Below are 22,112 nucleotides of genomic sequence, written 5' to 3'. Positions count from 1 at the left end.
TACAAGTACAGCCACCTAGGTTTAGTAGACACTGGCCAACAAAAAAATGGTCCTTTCCTGTGTCAGACAGACCTCAAAGGGGCAGACCCAGACACCCTAGAGGCAGATCCCAGGTGCAAGGTTCATACAGGTCAAAGCAATGGGGTGCTTCTACCTCCAAAAGTGGAGAAGACAAATCACAACCCTACAGAAAATAGCCCCAAATGACTTCCCCCTGCCTGCACCAAGCACTTATTACCTGGCAGCACCCTTAGGGGGAAAATTAGCACTTTATTCTCAAAATTGGCACATTATAACCTAGGACAAGTGGGTTCTAAATATCATGTCACAAGGCTACAAGTTCCATTTCCATACCCTGCCAAAGGCAAACGGCTGGCCAGATCTGCCAAAAAATCAATGGGGAGAGGCACAAAAACAAGTCTCATCCTTCATGGACATGAGGGCCATTCAACAAGTGCCAGAGCAAGAGCGGGGGCAAGGATTTTACTCAAGACTGTTCTTAGTGCCCAGAAAGGACAAGGCCTGGAGGCCAATACTGGACCTATCGATTCTGAACACCTACCTGGATATGCCAAAATTCAAAATGTTGACTTTGCAGCAGCTTCTGCCCATGCTGGGCAAGAACGCTTGACTTGTAACTTTAGACCTAACAGAGGCATACCTGCATGTCCCAATCAGACAAATTTGCAGAAGATACCTCAGATTCAAGGCTGGCTCAATGCATTACCAATTATCTGCACTGCCCTTTGGCTTATCTACTGCACCCAGGGTCTTTACAAAGTGCCTGGCACCAGTAATTGCATTCTGCAGACAAAGAGGAATACAAATATACCCTTACTTGGACGACTGTCTAATTCAAGCAGAGAACAAGGACATCCTTTTACAGCATCTGGCGTTTGTGAAAAAACTTCTAACATGCCTAGGGTACACAGTCAATGAAAAGAAATCAAAATTAGTACCCTCTAAAGAAATAATATTCTTGGGTGCACGCTTAAATACAACTGCCCAGATGGCTTATCTCATGCCAGACAAACAAAGGCAACTGACTACCTATTTCAACATGTTAGCAACAAAGGCCCAGTTATCTGCAAGAAAAATTCTGCAGGCTTTGGGTTTCATGGCATCCTGCATCCTATTAATTCCATATGCAAGACTGCATATGAGGAAACTTCAATGGTACCTAAAAAGTGTTTGGACTCAACATTGCCACAGCCTGGAAACCATAATTACTCACATTCCCTGCCTGCAACAGGAGTTTTGATGGTGGGCAAAGGCTTGTCACCAAAACAAGGGACAGCTAACAACGGATGCATCTGATTATGCCTGGGGGGGCCCACATGGCAGGAAGATGCATTCAGGGAATATGGACCTCAAACCAAATGCATCTACATATCAATCAAAAAGAGATGCTAGCTGTTCAAAATGCCCTGACAGCCTTCAAGGACCTACTTCATCCAGGACAACTACTGATAAAGACAGACAACACCACGGTCATGTGGTATATAAACAAGCAGGGGGACACTCATTCTTATCCCCTTTGCAGACTAGCTATGACTTTGTGGGACACAGCATTGACTTGCCAAGTACATCTGCAGGCACAATTCCTGCCAGGAAGGAAAAATACTCTGGCAGACGAACTAAGCAGAAACCTCATGGATCCCCACGAGTGGTAGCTGGATCCACAAGTCTTCAACATAAGGAAATAGGGATGCCCGGACATAGATCTATTTGCCTCCCCTCACAACTACCAACTAAAGAGATTCTGCACAAGGATTTATCACAGACAAGCATGGAAAGTGGACGCCCTATCCCTCAGCTGGAAAAACCTATCAGTATATGCCTTTCCCCCTCTGCCTCTCCTCCCCAAGGTACTCCTAAAGGTCAGACAGAAGAAGCCAAAGATGATACTGATTGCACCAGACTGGCCCCACCAGCACTGGTACCCAATATTAAGGAGCTTGTCTCAATGCCCAGCTTGGACCTTACCTAAAGTACCGCATCTACTATCCCAGCAAAACAATCAGATCCTGCAAAGCCAGCTCAGAACTTTAAACCTGGCAGCATGGCGAATAATGTAGTCATACAAAACACACCTCTCAGCAAAGCTGTGATGGGTGCCATTTTGGAAGCCAGAAGACCTAGTACTAGAAAATCTTATGCTGTAAAATGGAAGAGATTCTGTGCTTGGAACCAGGCACAAGGAACAGATACAACTGTACCAAATATTCCTCAGATTTTGCAATACTTAACTGAGATGCTGGACAAAGGCCTATCTTTCTCATCTATTAATGCCTCTGCCATTTCGGCCCATTACAATGCAGAGCCACCAATCTTTTCTCATCCCTTATTAAAACAGTACCTCAGAGGAGCCAAAAATTTAAGGCCTCCAAGGAGATCACCAATGCCTGCATGGGACCTCAACTACGTCTTGGAAAAACTCACCCTGCCTCCTTTTGAGCCAGCTGCTACTGCGGATATGAACTTTTTAACTTGGAAAACAGCTCTGCTCCTAGCAATAACTTCTGCAAGACAAGTTTCAGAGCTACAGGCACTCGTGGCTGTGGAAATTATCATTTTTTTTATCCGGACAGGGTCTCCCTGAGGGCAAACACAACTTTTATGCCTAAAGTGATGTCCAGTGTGGCTCTTAATCAAACCATTCATCTGCTAACTTTCTATCCAAATCCACAGAACAAGGGGGAAAGAATTATACATTCTTTGGATATACACGGACAGCTTAGATTCTCCTTGGACAGAACCAAAGTTTTCAGAAAGACAGAGCATTTACTAGTGGCATATACTGCAGGATCACAAGGAAAGGCTATCTCAAAGCAGACTATTTCAAAGTGGATAGGCCACTGCATTCGTTTCTGCTACTTATGCCATGGCAAGCCAGTGCCTAAGGGCATTAGGCCACATTCCACCAGAGCTGCAGCCACTTCAGCAGCCTTTCTCAGGGGAGTACCAACCAAGGACATTTTAGAAGCTGCTACTTGGAGTTCAGTGCACACCTTTACAAAGCACTATCATCTGCCACTCTACTCTAAATCCAGGGCAGGCTTTGCCACTACAGTTCTGCAGGGTCTCATAGCCGCTCCTAATGCTGTTTAGCTCCAGCCTCCCAACCATAGCTTTGGGAATCTACCCAAATGTAATGACTGCAACAGTGAAACACGAAGAACATAGTACAGTTGTGTACACTTACCATAAATGTAGATGTTCGAGTGTATTCACTGTTGCAGTCCAGGTTACCCACCCGCCATTCCCCTTTTTCTTCTGATGAAACCTATCTTTCCTTCACTGATTTATACAACCTGTGTGGTGTATTTGCTTGTGGATGAAGGTAAAGTTTATATTGCTGCATGTAATTTTATGTATAGATATATATAGATATTTATATATAGTTATTTATAAATAGATATAAATTTTGGCTACCCTATTAGGGGGCACCTGACATCTGGGGCAAGAAAAACTAAAGACAATGGTGTTGGCTGCTTCTTTTATACCCCTGATGGTCTGACGTCAGGGAAGGGGGCGACGACAGCCGACGCAGGACACAGGACTTTGGAATTCATGCCGACTGAGGGCAACCTGCCAGCAGGATTACCCAAATGTAATGACTGCAACAGTGAATACACTCGAACATCTACATTTATGGTAAGTGTACACAACTGTACTTTTCTTACCACCCAAGGGCTCCGAGTCGGTCAGTTTCCAAGCAAACTATTTCTAACTGGATTTCTAAAGCTATTTCCTTTTTCTCTCTGGCTAATGGTAAGAGCCTTACTGTCCATACTTTCATTAAACATTGCAAGCCTGACACAGTCTCCAAGTCTAGGGATGGGTTTGCCAGAGCTATTCCACATGGATTTGTAGGAAAAGCATTTTTACTCATCCTACTCTCAAGCTTGATCTTTGTCATTTTCCCTTATGTAATGAATAATGCAGCACATGAATAGAAGGACATATAATAGTTGTGTAATGTCTTACCATAACCATAGATGTCCTTTTTTTCTGTATGCTGCAGTATTGCTCTTCCCCCCTGATGCTTGCCTAGTTTTTTTCCTGCTAATGTTTCTTGCCTAGTATCTTAGGCTTGTGCCGAGTGGCATACAGTTCTGAGGTAGGTGCATGCTGATGTTGCTTTATACATGACGTCTTTTTATGGCCAACGTATGCATGATGATGTGTGGTGTAGCACGTACCTCACAGTGGCATGTAAACTTTTGAATACTGGCCGGACGTACGAGTCTGCCGGAGGTGGACTCCCTTATGTAATGTATACTACAGCATATAGAAGAGAAGGACATCTGTTGTTATAAGATATTACACAACTATTCTTTCTTTAGTTTTGAGGAATCTGAGGCGGGCACTCCTTCCTTCAGATGCTCCTTAGTGTAGTTTTAGGGCCTGGATCACTGAGTCCATTCTGAACCCTGAGTTCCTTTTCCATTATAGTCCGACTGTTGCTTGTGGGGAAGGTGATTTGTGTAGGCATCTCCTTAGTAATGAAGTCTAGATATTTTGGATACCCTATGCTAGCTCTCAGCATAGGGTCTGTAATGTTCCTTTCCTATCAAAGGGGGTTGATGGTAAGTTGCTTTAGCCGTGTAGATGCCTTTTTTTGGACTGGAGCCTTGCTCAGTCTCGAATTTAATTTCTGGTGCCCTCATTCCCATGGTGTCATTTGAAGCTCTCTGAGTGGAACAGTTGGACACCACAGCTGGTCTTAGCCGATGTAAATGGTTGTTTTCTGGTAGATGCATCTCCCTTTGTGGTTTAGGGTGATTTTTTTTTTATATATATCATTTTTCCCCTTTTCTGTCTCTGCTGCCATACCTCATTATAGTGTTCAGGAATGTAGATGAATGTCATTCTCTGTGCTTCTGCCCTGGGGGCTGCCCCACTAGATGGAGCAACATCTTCAGATTCCCCAGATGGTTTGTTTCAGATTGTACTCCTTTTCTCAGAACTTTGTGTGCTTAGACCTCGGCATCCACAAAGGTCCTGTGAGGATTCATTTTCATTATTCCCTATGGAAGGCAGGATTTTGACCCAGTTTTGGCTGACCAAGCATTTCCTCTTGAGAATACTGATATTCTATTTTAGAGAACCCTTTCATTTTTGTGAGCTTTAGACGTCATGTTTGAGAGGCTTTCCTGTCTGCTGTTAAGCCTGTAGGTTTAGCGGTGGAGGTGGAGTTGCATTAAACTCCTTAAATTGCTCATCCTCTGCCTGTGGTTCCTAGACCTTTAATTCTGCAAGTGGGAGAATTGCCTTTGTCCCCTTCTTGGGTTCCCAGTGTCATTTTCACTTTATCTGGGAAAGGTGGTTATCTGATCACTAAGAGACTGTCCTTTCTTCTCCCTGTTTTGTATAGGGTCAGAAACTGGTTGGGGGGGGGGCTTCATTCTTTGGAGGTGTGCAGTCTTGGAATACTCTGAGGATGGGTTCCCTGAGGTTGCAGTTGTTCTAGTCAGACAGATAGTCATCCCCCTCGCCCCGATGGGTAGAACTCGCATTGCAAATTGCTTTTACTATTGGCTTGGAGATTGATTGGGGCTGTCCTGTGGTGTTTAAAGTCAATTCCACTGCATATTAGGAGTTCTTGCTTAGTCTATCTTGTGACACTTAGCTGCTGCAGATTATGACCTGTAGTGCTTCCTTTCTCCAAGCATGGTGGTCTGAGAATTGTGCCCCTTCTTTCTAGGTTTTTATCTGAGGTATTAATTTTGAGCATTTTTTCTGTTGTGCTGTGGCTCATTCTGTACTGGTGGCTTACTTCTCAGGACTTGATCTAACCTAGCAGCCATCATGGAGGGTCTTCATTCTTAGCCGTAACAAATTGTTACTGTAACTGTAGATCGATTAAGATCCATCATTGAACTTTGAAGAGAACCTTCTGTTATGAATCAGGAGTACTTTCCATTCATTCCCCCTGTAGACAGACGGTCCCTTCAGCCAGCCTTGTCTGTGGTACTTATAACTGTATTAAGTATGTACTGTTATATAACTCGTTAACATTGTTTTGCCAAATCCTCATTACCATTTCTAGATTTACACCTGGCAGGTGTGGGGAATGAATACTTTTTTTTTAACAGCACATTTGTCCTTGAGCAGGAGAATGTGTGGGGACAAAAAAGTTGAATGCTGATTAGCGGAAAGGGAGAAAAATCTAACCATAGGATCCATTGAGGAGATTCATCTTCATTGACTAATTGTTAATAGTAAGAAAAAAATGTGTTATTTCTAAGTAATGACAAACATTAAAGTTACAGTAGTTTGGAGTGCCCCATGATAATTGCTGGTAATAGTCACTGTTATAACATAATAAACTTTAACATTTTATATTTTAGGGAAGAAGATGAGGAAGATGAGGAAGTTGATGGAGAATTTCAGCTTGTAACAGATGATGAAGCTTTTAATTCTGATGAAGAGGTTTGCACAGTAATGTATTTTAATACGTATTTCTCCTTGGGAAATATTTTATATTTCGTTTAATAGTACTTTGTGAAGGATGTATTACTGATGCCCTCACACAGATTATTTCTAAAGGAAATCACATTTAGAAATTTGCCAGAAGTTGACACTTCCCTGCTCCTTATCCTTTTAAGGAATTTGCTATAACTTGGTATGTCTAGTTACATTCCCACACATTGCATGTATGGGGGTTCCTCTCTTTGAATGCAGAATTCTGCTCTTTTGGCATCTGAAATGAACAGTCATCCTGCTTTGTTTCTTGAATTTTGTCTTGTTCTGTAGGCCTTTAATTTTGAGTGTTAAGTAGAAGCCTTTCTCTGTTTATATGTAGTGAAATTGTTTTTTTTTAATACACACACTCAGGGTATTAAAAACAAACATGATGTAAGTTTTTAAATGATGTAGTAGACTTCTGATTCTTTTTTGGAGGCTGACACTCATGGTGCCTGTTCTGTCTGAGAAAATCATCACAGTGACAATATGTGAACATTGTGCTACTTTAAAGGAAAACCACCCTAGAACTAAAAAAAATATTTTTTTTCACTGTATCTTTGTTTCCTGACCTATTTTAACACCTCAAAATCACTCAAGTGCTTTATTTGTAATTTTAGCCTCTCTTCCACAACATGGCTACCAATGGGGTTTGATGTATCAACATGATTTTGTTCTCTCTCAACCCTCTGTCTTTCTCATAATACTTTGTATGACTCATGCCAGACATAAGGAAGTAACTTTGAATTCCCATGCCATTGGCATATAATGGAATTTGTTAGTCACTGTTATTTTCTTTGCCTTCTGTAAAAGGACTGCTTTTTTTCTGTCTCTAATCACCCTCATTTATGTTTGGCTCAGACCTTGTATTACATTATACTTAAGTTATCCAGTTATCCAGCTACAGTCAGAAAAGTAACTAAATTGCAGGGTTTTCTTTTTTAGTCGAAGAGTAGTGTGGGGGGAAGGGACTCTCAATTCCTCTTGAACAAAAGAAAACACTGAAAAAAGGCCTGCAATTTAGTTACTTTTCTGGCTGTAGCTGGATAACTTCTAAGTACAGTGTAAAACAAGGTGAAGAAAATAACAGTGACCCTCACAAATCCCATTATATGTCAATGGCATGGGAATTCAAAGTTACTTCCTTATGTCTGGCATGAGTCATACAAAGCATTATGGGAAAGAGGGCTGAGGGGAGAACAAGATCACGTTGATGCATTAAGCCCCATTGGTAGCTATGTTGTAGAAAACAGGCTAAAATTACAAATAAAGCACTTAGAGTGATTTTGAGTTGTTAAACAGATCAGGAAACAACGACAGAGTGAAAAAACAGATTTTTTTTTTTAGTTTTAGAGTGGAGTTTTCCTTTAAGATTTTTAACGAGAAGAGTTGGATAATCAGTATGCTTTTGTAGGTGGTTTGCATCTCCTCCACTTCCTTCCTTCTGGTGAAAAGAAGAGATGTCTAATCATCTGGCAAAAGAATTTTCAAACAAAGTGAAAATATACAACTACTGTCTTTCACAATACTGGTGCATAGAGTCTTTCCTACACTACACAGGGTGGTGTGTGCTCTGTTTCTGTGTCCTGGTTCCTCAACAGGGAATTTTGGGAGATGCAACATCTTTGGAACAGGCTGCTTCATTATCGGTTGTGGTTTTTAAAGATATGGTGTGAATAGTGAAAGTTTCTACATGACTGAAAAGGAGAGCGTTATGCTATCAATTTCTAGGGGGATATCTACATGGGATCAAACTCTTAACAGCCCAAAGGCTAGTGCTTCAACTAAATCCCCAAAAGTTTCTATTCTTAGCAAGATTGTGATTGTATGGGCCATTTCACCCTTACCAGTGATTTTTGCTTGCCCTGATATCATTCAACTTGAACGATGATATGTATAAGTAAGGTGGGCTGGAGCGAATAATCCTAAACAATGAGTAGTGCGGGGGAGGGGGTCTCCCTGACAAACATTTTGATTTTTCCCTGCAGTTTCAGCATCTGCATTTTCAGACACACCATGTATTGGACATTTTGTTTGTGGGGGGAGCTTTTTCTGGAACTTGCAGTGAATATTTTACAGGTGTCTTAGGTGGAAGCTTATTTGACTATAGGTTAGAAGGCTCCCTTGGGGCCCTTTCACTCCCTGTATGAATGATTTTTCTGACAGCCATGAATGAGTTGCTCATTGGTTGGAGGTCATCGTGCTCATACTTGTACGTAAATATCTGGTCCACAATTGCTGGCTTGGCAGCCTTGTGCCTGGAGTTTGTATATTAGTTCCCTGGATGCCCAAGCTTTCTTTTTTGGTTAGCTTTGATTTCATTTTGCCCTAAAGCACTTTCTTTTTCTATAGAAGGCTCTCAATCATCAGCTCTTCTTGAGCCTTTTGTTTCAGGGACTGCTTCTGGTCAAAATGGGAAATGTTGACCTTTTTGCTCTTACTTCCTCAGATTGGTAAGAAAATACGGAATCCCTAGCTTGTGCTGATCTGATATCTTGGAACCCCGTGCATATGCTGATTTGAGGTCTTCTGTTCTGGGACGTGATGCTGTCAAGTGATGGATTCCATTTTGTCTGGCTTTCCTGCAGAGGCTGACTGCTTGAGAGAGAGAGAGAGAGCGCGATGGAATTGGCCATTAAATTGTACTGGTGGAGAACTTTAATCTCCAAAAAAGATCATGTTAAGATTGAGGAGATGTTCTTCGTGTTTCACTGTTGCATTCTTCTTCTTCTTCTTCCATTTGGGTAACCTGCTGGCAGGTTGCCCTCAGTCAGCCTGAATAACAAAGTCTTCGGTCCTGTGTTGGTTGCTGTCTCCTCTTCCATGACATCAGGTCGTCAGGGGTATAAAACATGCAGCCGACGCCATTTTAATCTGTCTTTCTTGCCGTGCGGTGCCCGAAGCAGAAGCAGTTCACAAGTGCCGGTTGGCAGACTCCTGAAATTTTTGTATTCGAGTTTCAGAACCAAAGTCTTCAAACTAAAGCTAAGTACCCCATTGGGGAAACTTTTTCTTGATTCTTACCGATGTCAGTAAATGTTAATAATTGCATTACTTGTGGGAAGCAAATACCTCATAAGGATTTTCTTTTTTACTGTATTCCTTGCCTAGGACCTGATCATAACATGCCTTGCTGTCGGTTCTGTGCTAGATTTAACCAATGCACTATTGAGCGTCAGTATAGTTTTGCTTCTAAATATTTTGGTCCAAGATTTAATTATCCTGAAATGTCGTCTGTTAGCAATCCGACTACCGGAGTTCACAAAAAATGCAAAGAAAAAGACAGACTGTCTAGGTCCAAAACGGACGACGAAGCTTTTCCTAAGCCAGTCGCCGGTTTGCCGGTACTCAGTGAGGCGCTTTCGCAGCCCCGGATACCCACTACTTTTGAGTTGCAGGACTCTACCGAGACCCATCCGGAGTCTGGTATGCTGCGAGATTCTCAGAATATTGAACCCGCGGATGTCTCTTCCTTGGATGGGTGCTGAGTAGGTACCGGCTTCTGAGGGTGTTTTCAAGCCTTTTTACATTAAATCGACGCCAGCAACAAAAACAAGGTGAAAAACAATTTGTGTCTAAAAAACCGACGCATGAGCCACGTGCTCAGGTCCCTATGCCTAAAAAACAGATGATCAAAATGGCTGAGGATTTAATTACCTTGATTAGGGGTTCCCAACCCCCCTCCCCCCCTAAGAGGCCTAGGCAAGGCACTGACTATGAATCTTCAGACCAGGTTTCCATTTCTTCTGAGTCCACTTCTGATCAGGAATTTTCTATTCCACCCTGTGAGGGTTCTGATGCAGAGGAATCCATCCCATCTGCATCTCCTCCTGAGGATTACTCTTTTGGAGCGAGTCTGCATACTTTAAGGGAACATTTTCACTGGGAGAATCAGGACTTCGCTGAATCAAAAAAGAGGCCGAGGGATTTCCTTCTCCCTCAGCATAGGCCTTTGGCAGTACCTCCTGTATTAGACATTGTTGATGTGTTTTCGGAATCAAGCATAGCTCCTGATTCCCTGTCTCCGGTTCCTAGTAAGCCAGACAGATATTACAGGGTTCCTGACTCCCACAATTTTCTTTTCAAAAATCCTGCTGCTGATCCTGAGACTTTCTCAGGGTCTTAAGGGTGTAAAGGCCTCTACAGCCAAAAATCCTACCCCTTCTGATAGAGATTCCATGGCGCTGGATAGATGGGGTAAGAAGGTTTATACGTCTGCAACCTTGGCAATCAGGGCTTTAAACTGCCAGTTTCATATGCTTAAATACCAACAGCATGTTATGGGCTTACTGAAACAGAAAATGATGTTGATTTCTGATTGTGTGGAAAATAGAGTTACAGGAATTATTGCATTCAGCAGAACAGGTTGGGAAGCATACTTTGCAATGTGGTTTTGATTCCTTGGAGGCCTCTTGTAGGGTCGCCATTACTGGATCTGTGATTGGAAGGCATGCCTGGCTCAAGGAGCAAAATCTGTCTGATCATGTTAAAGCTAAATTGTTGGATGCACCTTTACAGCATGATACTCTTTTTGGTAATAAGGCAGAAGAGGTTTTAAAGAAAATGGAAGACAAAGCTAAATCTATGCAAACTGTAAAAGATTTCTTGCAAGTGCAGCCACCCAGGTTCAGTAGGCACTGACCTTCTAAAAATTGGTCCTTTCCTGTGTCCAACAGAGCCACTCAGGGCAAATCCAGCCGCTCAAAAGGATTCAGATACCAATCACAGGGTTCTTACAGATCAAAGCAATGGGGTGCCTCCACCTCCAAATCTGGAGGAAACCAAGCACAACCCTATAGTAAGCAGTCTTAATGACTTTCCTCTACCTGCACTAAGCACTTATCTTTTAGCATCCCCCTTGGGGGAAAACCTAGCACTTCATGCTCAAAATTGGCAGTCAATTACAAGGACAAGTGGGTATTAAACATAGTATCCCAGGGGTACAGATTTAATTTCCATACTTTGCCAATTTCAAACGGATGGCCGGATCTGCCACAAAACCAGTGGGCAGAGGCCCAGAAACAAGTCAAGTCCCTCATGGATATGGGGGCTATTCAGCCGGTACCAGAAAAGGAAAAAGGGCAAAGTTTTTATTCAAGACTTTTCCTGGTACCCAGAAAAGACTATTCTTGGCATCCAATACTGGACTTATCGATTCTGAACACGTACCTGGACATTTCAAAATGCTAACTTTACAACAGCTACTGCCTATGATAGGCAGGAATGCTTGGTTAGTAACTCTAGACTTAGAGGCATACCTGCATATCCCAATAAGGGAGTCATGCAGAAGATACCTCCGCTTCAAAACAGGCTTTTTGCATTACCAATTCTCTGCACTGCCCTTTGGCTTTTCTACTTTGCCCAGGGTCTTTACAAAGTGCCTGGCACCAGTTATTGCATTTTGCAGACAAAAAAGCATTCAAATTTATCCTTATCTGGACGATTGTCTCATTCAAGCAGAGGACAAGGACACTCTTCAACATCTGGCGTTTGTAAAAAGGCTTCTAGCATGCCTAGGGTACATCATAAAAGAAAAGAAATCACAACTGGTACCCTCTCAAATAATTACATTCCTGGGTGTAAGCTTGAATACAGCTGCCCAGATGGCTTACCTCACACCAGACAAACAAAGGCAACTGACAACATACTTCAAACAAATAGCAACAAAAACCCAGTTATCTGCAAGACATGTTCTGCAGGCTTTGGGGTTCATGGCATCCTGCATTCTACTAATTCCATATGCGAGACTGCATATGAGGAAACTTCAATAGTACCAAAAGAGTTTATGGAGTCAACATTATCACAGCCTGGAAACTCTGATCCCTCTCATTCCCTGCCTACAACAGGAATTTCTTTGGTGGGCAGAGACATGTCACCAAAACGAGGGACTGTCATTCACTCTACCCCCTGCCACCCAAACCCTAACTACAGATGCATCAGACTATGCTTTGGGGGGCCCACCTGGCAAGGAGTTTCATTCAGGGCAAATGGAGCCCAAACTAAATGCATCTGGATATCAACCAGAAAGAGATGCTAGCTGTTCAGAATGCTCTGACAGCCTTCAAGGACTTACTTCATCCAGGACAACTACTGATAAAAGACGGACAACACCACAGTTATGTGGTTTCATAAAAAAGCAGGGGAGTACACATTCCTACCCCCTTTGCAGACTAGCCATGGCCTTGTGAAACACAGCTTTGACTTACCAGATACATCTTCAAGCTCAATTCCTGCCAGGAAAGCAAAATACTCTGGCAGACGACCTAAGCAGAAATATTATGGACCCTCACGAATGGAAACTGGATCCACAAATCTTCAGCATGTTAACACAGAAATGGGGGAGCCCCGACATAGATCTATTTGCCTCTCCCCAGAATTATCAGCTGGACAAATTCTGCACAAGAAATAATCACAAAAAAGCAATGAAAGCAGATGCTCTCTCCTTCAGCTGGAAAACCTGTCAGTCTGTGCCTTTCCCCCTCTGCCTCTGCTTTCCAAGGTCTTACTAAAACCAAAAATGATTCTAATTGCTCCGGACTGGCCACGCCAGCACTGGTACCCATTTCTAAGGAATATGTCTCAACTTCCTCCATGGTACTTGCCTCATATACCTCATTTACTGTCTCAGCAGAACTATCAAATTCTGCACACTCTGATCCAAACTCTGAGTCTGGCAGCATGGCTAATCAACTAATTATTCAAACCACACCTCTCAGTAAATCTGTGATGGATGTCATTTTGGAAGCCAGAAGGCCTAGTACTAAAAAATCTTATGCTAATAAATGAAAGAGATTCTGTGCTTGGAACCAAGCACAAGGAATAGACACAGCAAAGCCCAATATTCCTCAGATTTTACAATACCTGACTGAGATGCTGGAGCCAAGGGCCTTCCTTTTTCTTCAATAAAAATCCATGCCTCCGCCATCTCAGCTCATTACAACACAGAGCATCCCCTCTTTTCTCATCCACTGCTAAAACAGTATCTTAGAGGGTCCAAAAATTTAAGGCCTCACAGAAGAGCACCAACTCCTGCATGGGACCTCAATTTTGTGCTGGAAAAACTCACCCTGCCTCCTTTTGAACCAGCAGCTACTGCGGATATAAAATTTCTATCTTGGTTTCAGAACTATAGGCTCTCATGGCAGTGGAGCCTTTCATTATATTTTACCCAGACAGAGTGTCCCTTAGGACCAGTCCTTCTTTTATGCTTAAGGTGGTATCCAGTGTGGCTGTTAACCAGGCCATTCACCTGCCAACATTTTACCCAAATCCACAGAGCAAGGGGGAGCGGATTCTGCATTCATTGGATTTACACAGACAGTTAAGATCCTGCTTAAATAGGACCAAATCTCTTGGAAAGTCTGAGCAACTACTGGTAGCGTTTGCTGCAGGATCAGAGGGGAAGGCTATATCAAAACAGGCCATTTCTAAATGGATAAGCCACTGCATTTGTTTCTGCTATTTACACCATGGTAAACCTGTGCCCAAGGGGATCAGATAACATTCCACCATGGCTGCCTCTACTTCAGCAGCTTTTCTCAGAGGGGTCCCAACCAGAGACATTCTAGTAGCTGCTACTTGGAGCTCTGTTCACACCTTCACAAAGCATTATCATTTACCTCTCATCTCCAAATCCAGGGCAGGCTTTGCCACTGCAGTCTTGCAGGGCCTTATAGCCGCTCCTAATGCTGTCTAGTTCCATCCTCCCATCCATAGCATTGGGATTCTATCCAAATGTAATGTCTCCAACAGTGAAACATGAAGAACATAGAACAGTTGTGTACACTTACCATAAATGTAGATGTTTGAGTGTATTCACTGTTGCAGTCCGGGTTACCCACCCACCACCCCCCTTTTCTATACCTTTTCTCTATCCTTCACTATCTTCAAAAGCCTTTGTGGTGTATTTGCTTTTTAATATATATATATATATATATATATATATATATATATATATATATATATTTGCTCCCCATCATCTGGGACTGATTAAAATGGTGTCGGCTGCATGTTTTATATCCCTGACGACCTGACGTCATGGAAGATGAGATGGCAACCGACGCAGGACCCAAGACTTTATATTGGTTAGGTAGCCAAGGTCTGGAGAATGAGGTATGGCAATGTATGGGTCACATTTAGGTTGCAAATCATTGTGTCCTCTTGGTCTCAAATGTCTTGCTCTGTGTGTGCTAAAGTGGATCACAGATTGTGAGGTGGTGGTGAAACTCATCACCTCAAAATCACAAGTCATAAATCTAATCTGTCCTGAAGAAGTGGATTGCTTTCGCTAGGTGAGGGAGAGGAGCATTTGCCTCAGAGGGTTGTAATTATCTTCTAGTCTTGTTTGTAACTGAAGGTAAAGAGTACAAAATAGGATGCAGCATTGTTGTATGCGAATGGTGAAGGTGAGGTAAGAATGGAGTTATAGATGAATTTATTAGTTTACTGGTTATTTTTTGCTTCCATCCTTGGAAAGGTTCATGAGTTATGGATGGTGACCAAAAGGATGAGGATGTTCTTTGTGTTTCACTGTTGCAGTCATTACATTTGGGTAATCTGCTGGCAGGTTGCCCTCAGTCGGCCTGATTAACAAAGTCTTGGGTCCTGCGTTAGTTGCTGTCACTTGTTCCATGACATCAGGGCTATAAAACATGCAGCCGATGCCATTACATCAGTCTTTCTTGCTGCGCGGTGCCCGAAGCAGAAGCAGTTCGCAAGTGCCGGTCGGCCGACTCCTTAAATTTTCATTTTCGAGTTTCACAACCGAAGTCTTCAACTAAAAAGCTAAGTACCCCACTGGGGAAACTTTTTCTTGCTCCTTACCGATGTCAGTAAAAGTTAATAATTGCATTACTTGTGGGAAGCAAATACCTCATAAGGATTTTCATTTGTACTGTATTCCTTGCCTAGGCACTGACCACAATGTACCTTGCTGTTGGTTTTGTGCTAAATTTAATCAACACACTATTAAACGTTGGTATATTTTTGCTTCAAAATATTTTGGCTCACACTTTAATTACCCAGAAATGTCCTTTATTAGCAATCCGACTACCTAAAAAACGCAAAGAAAAAGGCAGACAGGCCGTCGAGGTCCAAAACTGACAATGACGCTTCTCCTAAGCCAGTCGCTGGTTCGCCGGTAGTCAGTGAGGCGCTTTTGCAGCCCCTGATACCTGCTACTTCTGAATCGCAGGCCTCTACTGAGACCCATTCGGAGTCCGGTATGCTGTGAGAGGCTTCAGTTATGGAACCCGCGGATGTCTCTACCTTAGATGGGTACTGTGCAGGTGTACCGGCTTTTGAGGGTGTTTTCAGGCCTATAGATTTGTATATTAGACCAACACCATCTTCAAAACTAAGGCCAAAAACTAAATCTATGTCTAAAAAACAGATGCCTGGGCCACATGTGCAGGCCCCTATGCCAATAAAACAAATGATCAAAATGACTGAAGATTGAATTGCTCTGATCAGGGGTAGCTATCCCCCCCCCCCCCCCCTCTAAGAGGCCTAGGCAAGACATTGATTATGAATCTTCTGAACAGGATCCTATTTCTTCTGAACAGGATCCTATTTCTTCTGACTCTTCTATTAAACAGGATTTGTCTATACCTACTTATAAGGACTCTGATGCAGAAGATTCCATTCCTTCTGCTTCTCCCCCTGAGGATTTCTCTTTTGGGGAAACTTTGCATACCTTAAGGGAACACTTCCACTGGGAAAGTCAGGACTTCTCTGAATCTAAAAAGAGACTTGGGGATTTTCTTCTTCTTCCTCAGCATAAGTCTTTGGCTATTCTTCCTGTTCTAGACATAGTTGATGATGTTTTTTCAGAATCTAGTACGGCTCCTGATTCTCTGCCTCTGGCTCCTTGTAAGCCAGACAGCTACTACAGGGTTCCTGATGCCCAAAAATTCCTTTTCAAAAATCCTATTGCAGATCCTGAAACCATTTCTCAGGGGTCCCAAGGGCATTAAGGCAGCTAATGCTAAAAATCCTACCCTTTCTGATAAAGATACCAGGGCGCTGGATAGATTGGGTAAGAAGGTTTACACTTGTGCAACCTTGGCAAGCAGGGCTTTAAACTGTCAGTTTCATATGCTAAGATATCAACAGCATATCATGGGACTGCTTAAACAGAAAATGTTAATTTCTGACTGTGTGGAAAATAAAGATTTACAGGATTTATTGCATTCAGCTGAACAAGTTGGAAAACGTACTTTGCAATGTGGTTTTGATGGTTTGGAGGTCTTTTGCAGGGCTGCTGTAACTGGGTCTGTGCTTAGAAGGTATGCTTCGCTCAAAGAGCAAACTCTGCCTGATCATGTTAAAGCAAAATTGTTGGATGCTCCTTTACAACAGGACCGTCTCTTTGGCAATAAGGCTGAAGAAGTTTTAAAAAAGATGGAAGATAAAGCTAAATCTATGCAAACTGTGAAAGATTTCTTACAAGTGCAACCTCCAAGCTTTAGTAGGCACTGGCCTACTAAGAACTGGTCCTTTCCAGTTCCTTCGAGAGTCACTCAAGTCAAACCCAGACATTCCAAAGGCTCTAGGTTTCATTCACAAGGGATTTTTAGAACAAAACAATGGGGTGCCTCCTCCTCCAAATCTGGAAACAAGGCACCTCCCTATGGTAAACAGTCTCAATGACTTCCCTTTACACTTACCAAGCACTTACCTTTTAGCCGCACCTTTGGGAGGAAAACTGGCACTTCATGCAAGAAACTGGCAACTTATAACCCAGGACAAATGGGTTTTAAATATAGTATCCCAGGGATGCAGATTTCATTTCCACACGTTGCCAATCCCAAACTGATGGCCAGACCTGCCCCCAAATCAGTGGACAGAGGCCTAGAAACAAGTACTGTCCCTAATGAACAATGGAGGCTATTCAACCAGTACCAGAAAAGGAAAAGGAGCAAGGCTTCTATTCAAGACTTTTCCTGGTACCCAGAAAAGACAAATCATGGTGTCCAATTCTGGACCTATCTACTCTAAACACATTTCTGGAAATTCCAAAATTCAAAATGCTAACTCAACAGTTACTTCCTATGCTAGGCAAAGATGCCTGGTTGGTAACTCTAGACTTGGCTTACCTGCATATCCCAGTCTGGGAATCTTGCAGAAGATACCTCCGCTTCAAAGCAGGCTACTTGCATTACCAGTTCTCTGCACTTCCCTTTGGCTTATCTACTGCACCAAGCGTCTTCACAAAGTGCCTGGCTCCAGTAATTGCATTTTGCAGGCAAAGAAATATTCAAATATATCCATACCTGGACGATTGTCTAATTCAGGCAGAAAACAAGTACATTCTTCTAAAACATCTGGCATTTGTGAAAAGGGTTCCAACTTGTCTAGGGTACACCATAAACAAAAAGAAATCACAACTGGTACCCTCTCAAAAAATTACATTCCTGGGTGCAAGCTTGAATACAACTGCCCAGATGGCTTACCTTACGCCAGAAAAGCAAATTCATTTGGTGACTTACTTCAAACAGGTGGCCACAAAAACCCTACTGTTTGCAAGACAAATTCTGCACGCCTTTGGGTTCATGGCCTCCCACATTCTTCTAATTCCATATACAAGACTGCATATGAGGAAACTTCATTGCTATTTAAAGAGTTTATGGAGTCAACATTATCACAGCCTGAAAACAATAATTCCTATCATAACTTGCCTGCAACTAGAGTTCCTATGGTGGGCAGAGGCCTGCCACCAAAACAAGGGACTGAGGCCTGCCACCAAAACAAGGGACTGACATTCACTCCACCCCCTGCCTCCCAAACCCTAACTGCAGACACATCAAACTATGCTTGGGGGCTCATCTGGCAGGAAAGTGCATTCAGGGCAAATGGAGCCCAAATTAAATGCATATTCATATCAATTAAAAACAGATGCTAGCTGTACAGAATGCTCTGACAGCCTTCAAGGACTACCTTCATTCAGGACAATTAATGATAAAGACAGACAACACAACAGTTATGTGGTACATAAATGAGCAGGGGGGGGTACACACTCCTACCCCTTTTGCAGACTAGCCATGTCATTGTGGAACATGTCCTTGACCTACCAAGTTCAACTGCAAGCTCAATTCCTGCCAGGAAAGCTGAATACTCTGGCAGACAAACCAAGCAGAAATCTCATGGACCCATACGAATGGAAACTGGAAGCATGGATTTTCAACATGTTGGCACGCAAATGGGAGGGGGGGTGTCCAGACATGGATCTTTTTGCCTCACCCCAGAACTATCAGTTGGACAACAAGAACTCATCACAAAAAAGCCTGGAAAGTGGATGCTCTATCATTCAGCTGGAAAAACCTATCAGTCTATGCTTTTCCCCTTCTGCCTCTGCTCTCCAAGGTTTTACTAAAAGTCAAACAGGACAAACCAAAAATTATTTTGATTGCTCCAGACTGGCCTCGCCAACACTGGTACCCACTCCTGCGCAATGCGTCACAACTTCCACCATGGCACCTGCCTCAGACACCTTACTTTTACTGTCTCAGCAGAACAACCAAATTCTGCACACTCAGCTCCAAACTTTGAATCTTGCAGTGTGGCTAATCACCTAAATTCACCCTTGCCATCCCATAGTAAACCTGTGATGGATGTCGTTTTGGTGGCAAGAAGGCCTAGTACTAGAAAATCTTATGCTGACAAATGGAAAAGATTCTGTGCATGGAACTAATCACAAGGGGATAAGCACAACAGTGCCCAATATTCCTCAGAATTTACAATATTTAACTGAGATGCTTCACAAGGACCTCTCCTTTTCTTCCATTAAAATCCATGCCTCAGCCATTTCAGCTCATTATAACACAGAACTTCCCCTCTTCTCTCATCCTCTGCTAAAACCGTATCTCAGAGTGGCCAAAAACTTAAGACTACCCAGGAGAGCTCCAACCCCTGCCTGGGACCTCAGTTTTGTATTGGAAAAACTCACTCTCCCTCCTTTTGAGTCAGCTGTTACTGCAGACTTAAAATTTCTCTCCTGGAAAACAGCTTTCCTTTTAGCAGTCACTTCAGCTAGAAGGAGTTCCGAATTACAGGCTCTTATGGCAGTGGAGCCTTTCATTATTTTTCATGCGGACAGGGTGTCTCTCAGGACCAATCCATCCTTCATGCCTAAGGTGGTATCCAGTGTGGCTGTTAATCAGACCATTCATTTTCCAACTTTCTTTCCCAATCCGTAGAACAAGGGGGAATGGATTCTGCATTCATTGGATGTACATAGACAACTTAGATTTTACTTAAACAGGACAAAATCTCAAAGAAAATCTGAACAACTACTGGTGGCATTTGCTGCAGGGGCAGAGGGAAAGGCTATTTCAAAACAGGCTATTTCCAAATGGATAAGCAATTGTATTCGTTTCTGCTATATGCACCATGGTAAAACTATCCCCCAGGAGATCAGACCTCATTCCAGCAGGGCTGCATCTACTTCTACAGCCTTTCTTAGAGGTATTCCTACCAGAGACATTCTAGAAGCTGCTACCTGGATCTCAGTTCATACGTTCACCAAACATTACCATTTACCTTTCTTCTCTAAATCCAGAGCTAGATTTGCCTCTGCTGTCCTGCAGGGCCTTGTAGCTGGTCCTAATGCTGTATAATTCCATCCTCCCAACCATAGCTTTGGGAAAATACCCAAATGTAATGACTGCAACAGTGAAAGACGAAGAACATAGTACAGTTGTGTACACTTGCCATAAATGTAGATGTTAGAGTGTATTCACTGTTGCAGTCCCGGTTACCCTCCCTCCAACCCCGTTTTTTCTCTTGCTATACCTCTTTTTTCCTTTACTATGCTTAAAAGCCTTTTTGGTGTATTTGCTTTTGTTTGGAGGCATATTTTTGTGTTTTTAATTACTTAAATATTGGCTCCCCATTTGGGGGGCACCTGACATCTGGGGCAAGAAAAACTGATGTAATGGTATCGGCTGCATGTTTTATACCCCTGACGACCTGACGTCATGGAAGAAGGTACAGCAACCAACGCAGGACCCAAGACTTTGTTAATCAGGCCGACTGAGGGCAACCTGCCAGCAGATTACCCAAATGTAATGACTGCAACAGTGAATACACTTGAACATCTGCATTTATGGTAAGTGTACACAATTTTACTTTACAAATACTAGGTAGAAATGCGATCCATTGCCAAGGTAGTTGGCCTGCTGCATTCTTTATACAGTAGGAGCTTGGTGGTTCTGGATGATGCAGTGCAGCCACTGATCCTGTGGCTTGAGGAGTATATCCGGACATGTTTTGGAATGCCACTGAAAATACCGCTCCCTGACATGTTCCAGGCTTGGCCCACTGGTATGATGATGTCCTGGGGTAGACTCCAGAACACATTGGAGGGATTCTATGTATCCACTTCCCTTGCATCTCCCAGGGTCAGCTGGGGACTGATGCTAAGGATAATGAATGCTCAGTTTGGTACCACTGTAATCCTCACCAGGTGAGAATACTGTTTGAAATGGACAGATAAAGTAGGTATGACGTGTTGATGAAGACTGCTTCTCTTGACAATTCCTCTTATCATTCTTTTATTCCTTGATGTATATATTTTCTTTAGAAACTGATTCATACCCACTTTTTTTTTCCAAAGAAGCTAGATAACCTTTGTAGAGTGCAGGAGAAATTTGTATTTATTGAAAAAAAGTCTCATCCTAAAATTGATTGGTTATTCACAAGGGATCTGAGGTGGGGTGGGGACGACGACTCTTGAAACTCAATGAAAGGATATTGAAAAATTGGGTTCTTGATAGATTTGACAAAAAGGCATATACATACCTGTCCCTGTCAATAAGAGCAATTAATTACCAACTCTCTATGGTACAGTTGCAGTAAGAAAAATAAAACCTGGCCCAAGGCATTTCTGATAACTCCCTTTAGGGGAAATTTTTTCAGAGCTGATGAACTAGAAGAAAAAGTGAAGACCAAGTTTATTTTGTGTGGTTGAGACATTGAAGGTTAGTTTATTGGTATGGATATGATGATGATTAGAAAACATCCTTATGTCAGGGCTCAGCGTTTTCCAGACACTAAAAAAGCCAGATGTTAGATGCACCACTGGTTGCAAGCTTCAGGAAATCATTGAATAACTATAAGAAAGGCACTAAGATTGAGAATGTGATTAACATTTTTACTGTCGTACTCCAGTGCATTTTAGAAGGTCTTCCACTAAATTCTGCTCCTTTTACAGAAAGAAAACTTGGCAACTACAGTAGTTGCAAGGATTAAAGAAGCTGTATGCCTGGAAAGCAAAATAACCACAGTCTTGGTAACAGAGATCAGTTATGATGAAAAACTCTACTAAAGTAATGACTGCTGACTGACTGCTTAGTCCATTTCTACTTTCACCTTACCCCCATCTCTAATACCTCTAGGAGGAAGATTACCAGTCAGTCCACCACAGGGAAATGTCTGAAAGGTTGTGACAGCATTAATACCACACAGTGTTGTGCCAGACCACATCCAGGCCCTCTCTCTTTTAGTTGAAAAGGTTAAGTAGACTCATAGGGCATCCACACTATTTTACCTGTGATGTCAGATCAAGAACACTTTTTATCTGTTTCATTTTGTTCTGGAAAAAGAAGACTACAAACATGCATTAAGGATCTCTGAAGCCTCAA

At 42.6% G+C, this 22,112-nt stretch overlaps 1 protein-coding gene across 1 annotated transcript in view; it reads left to right on the top strand.

Moving 5' to 3' along the window:
• Positions 1–22,112, top strand: part of CLSPN (claspin) — a 699,079-nt gene that overhangs the window by 341,820 nt on the left and 335,147 nt on the right. The window contains exon 15 of the mRNA XM_044059962.1: positions 6,357–6,438. Coding sequence (XP_043915897.1) covers positions 6,357–6,438 — 82 coding nt within the window. The remainder of the gene's footprint in view (positions 1–6,356; positions 6,439–22,112) is intronic.

This window comes from Protopterus annectens, chromosome 1.part2 (assembly GCF_019279795.1).
Source record: "Protopterus annectens isolate FY-2018-M chromosome 1.part2, PAN1.0, whole genome shotgun sequence".
NCBI classification, from domain to species: Eukaryota; Metazoa; Chordata; order Ceratodontiformes; family Protopteridae; genus Protopterus; species Protopterus annectens.
Note: the sequence above shows the minus strand (reverse complement) of the source record. Positions and strands in the feature narration are given on the sequence as shown.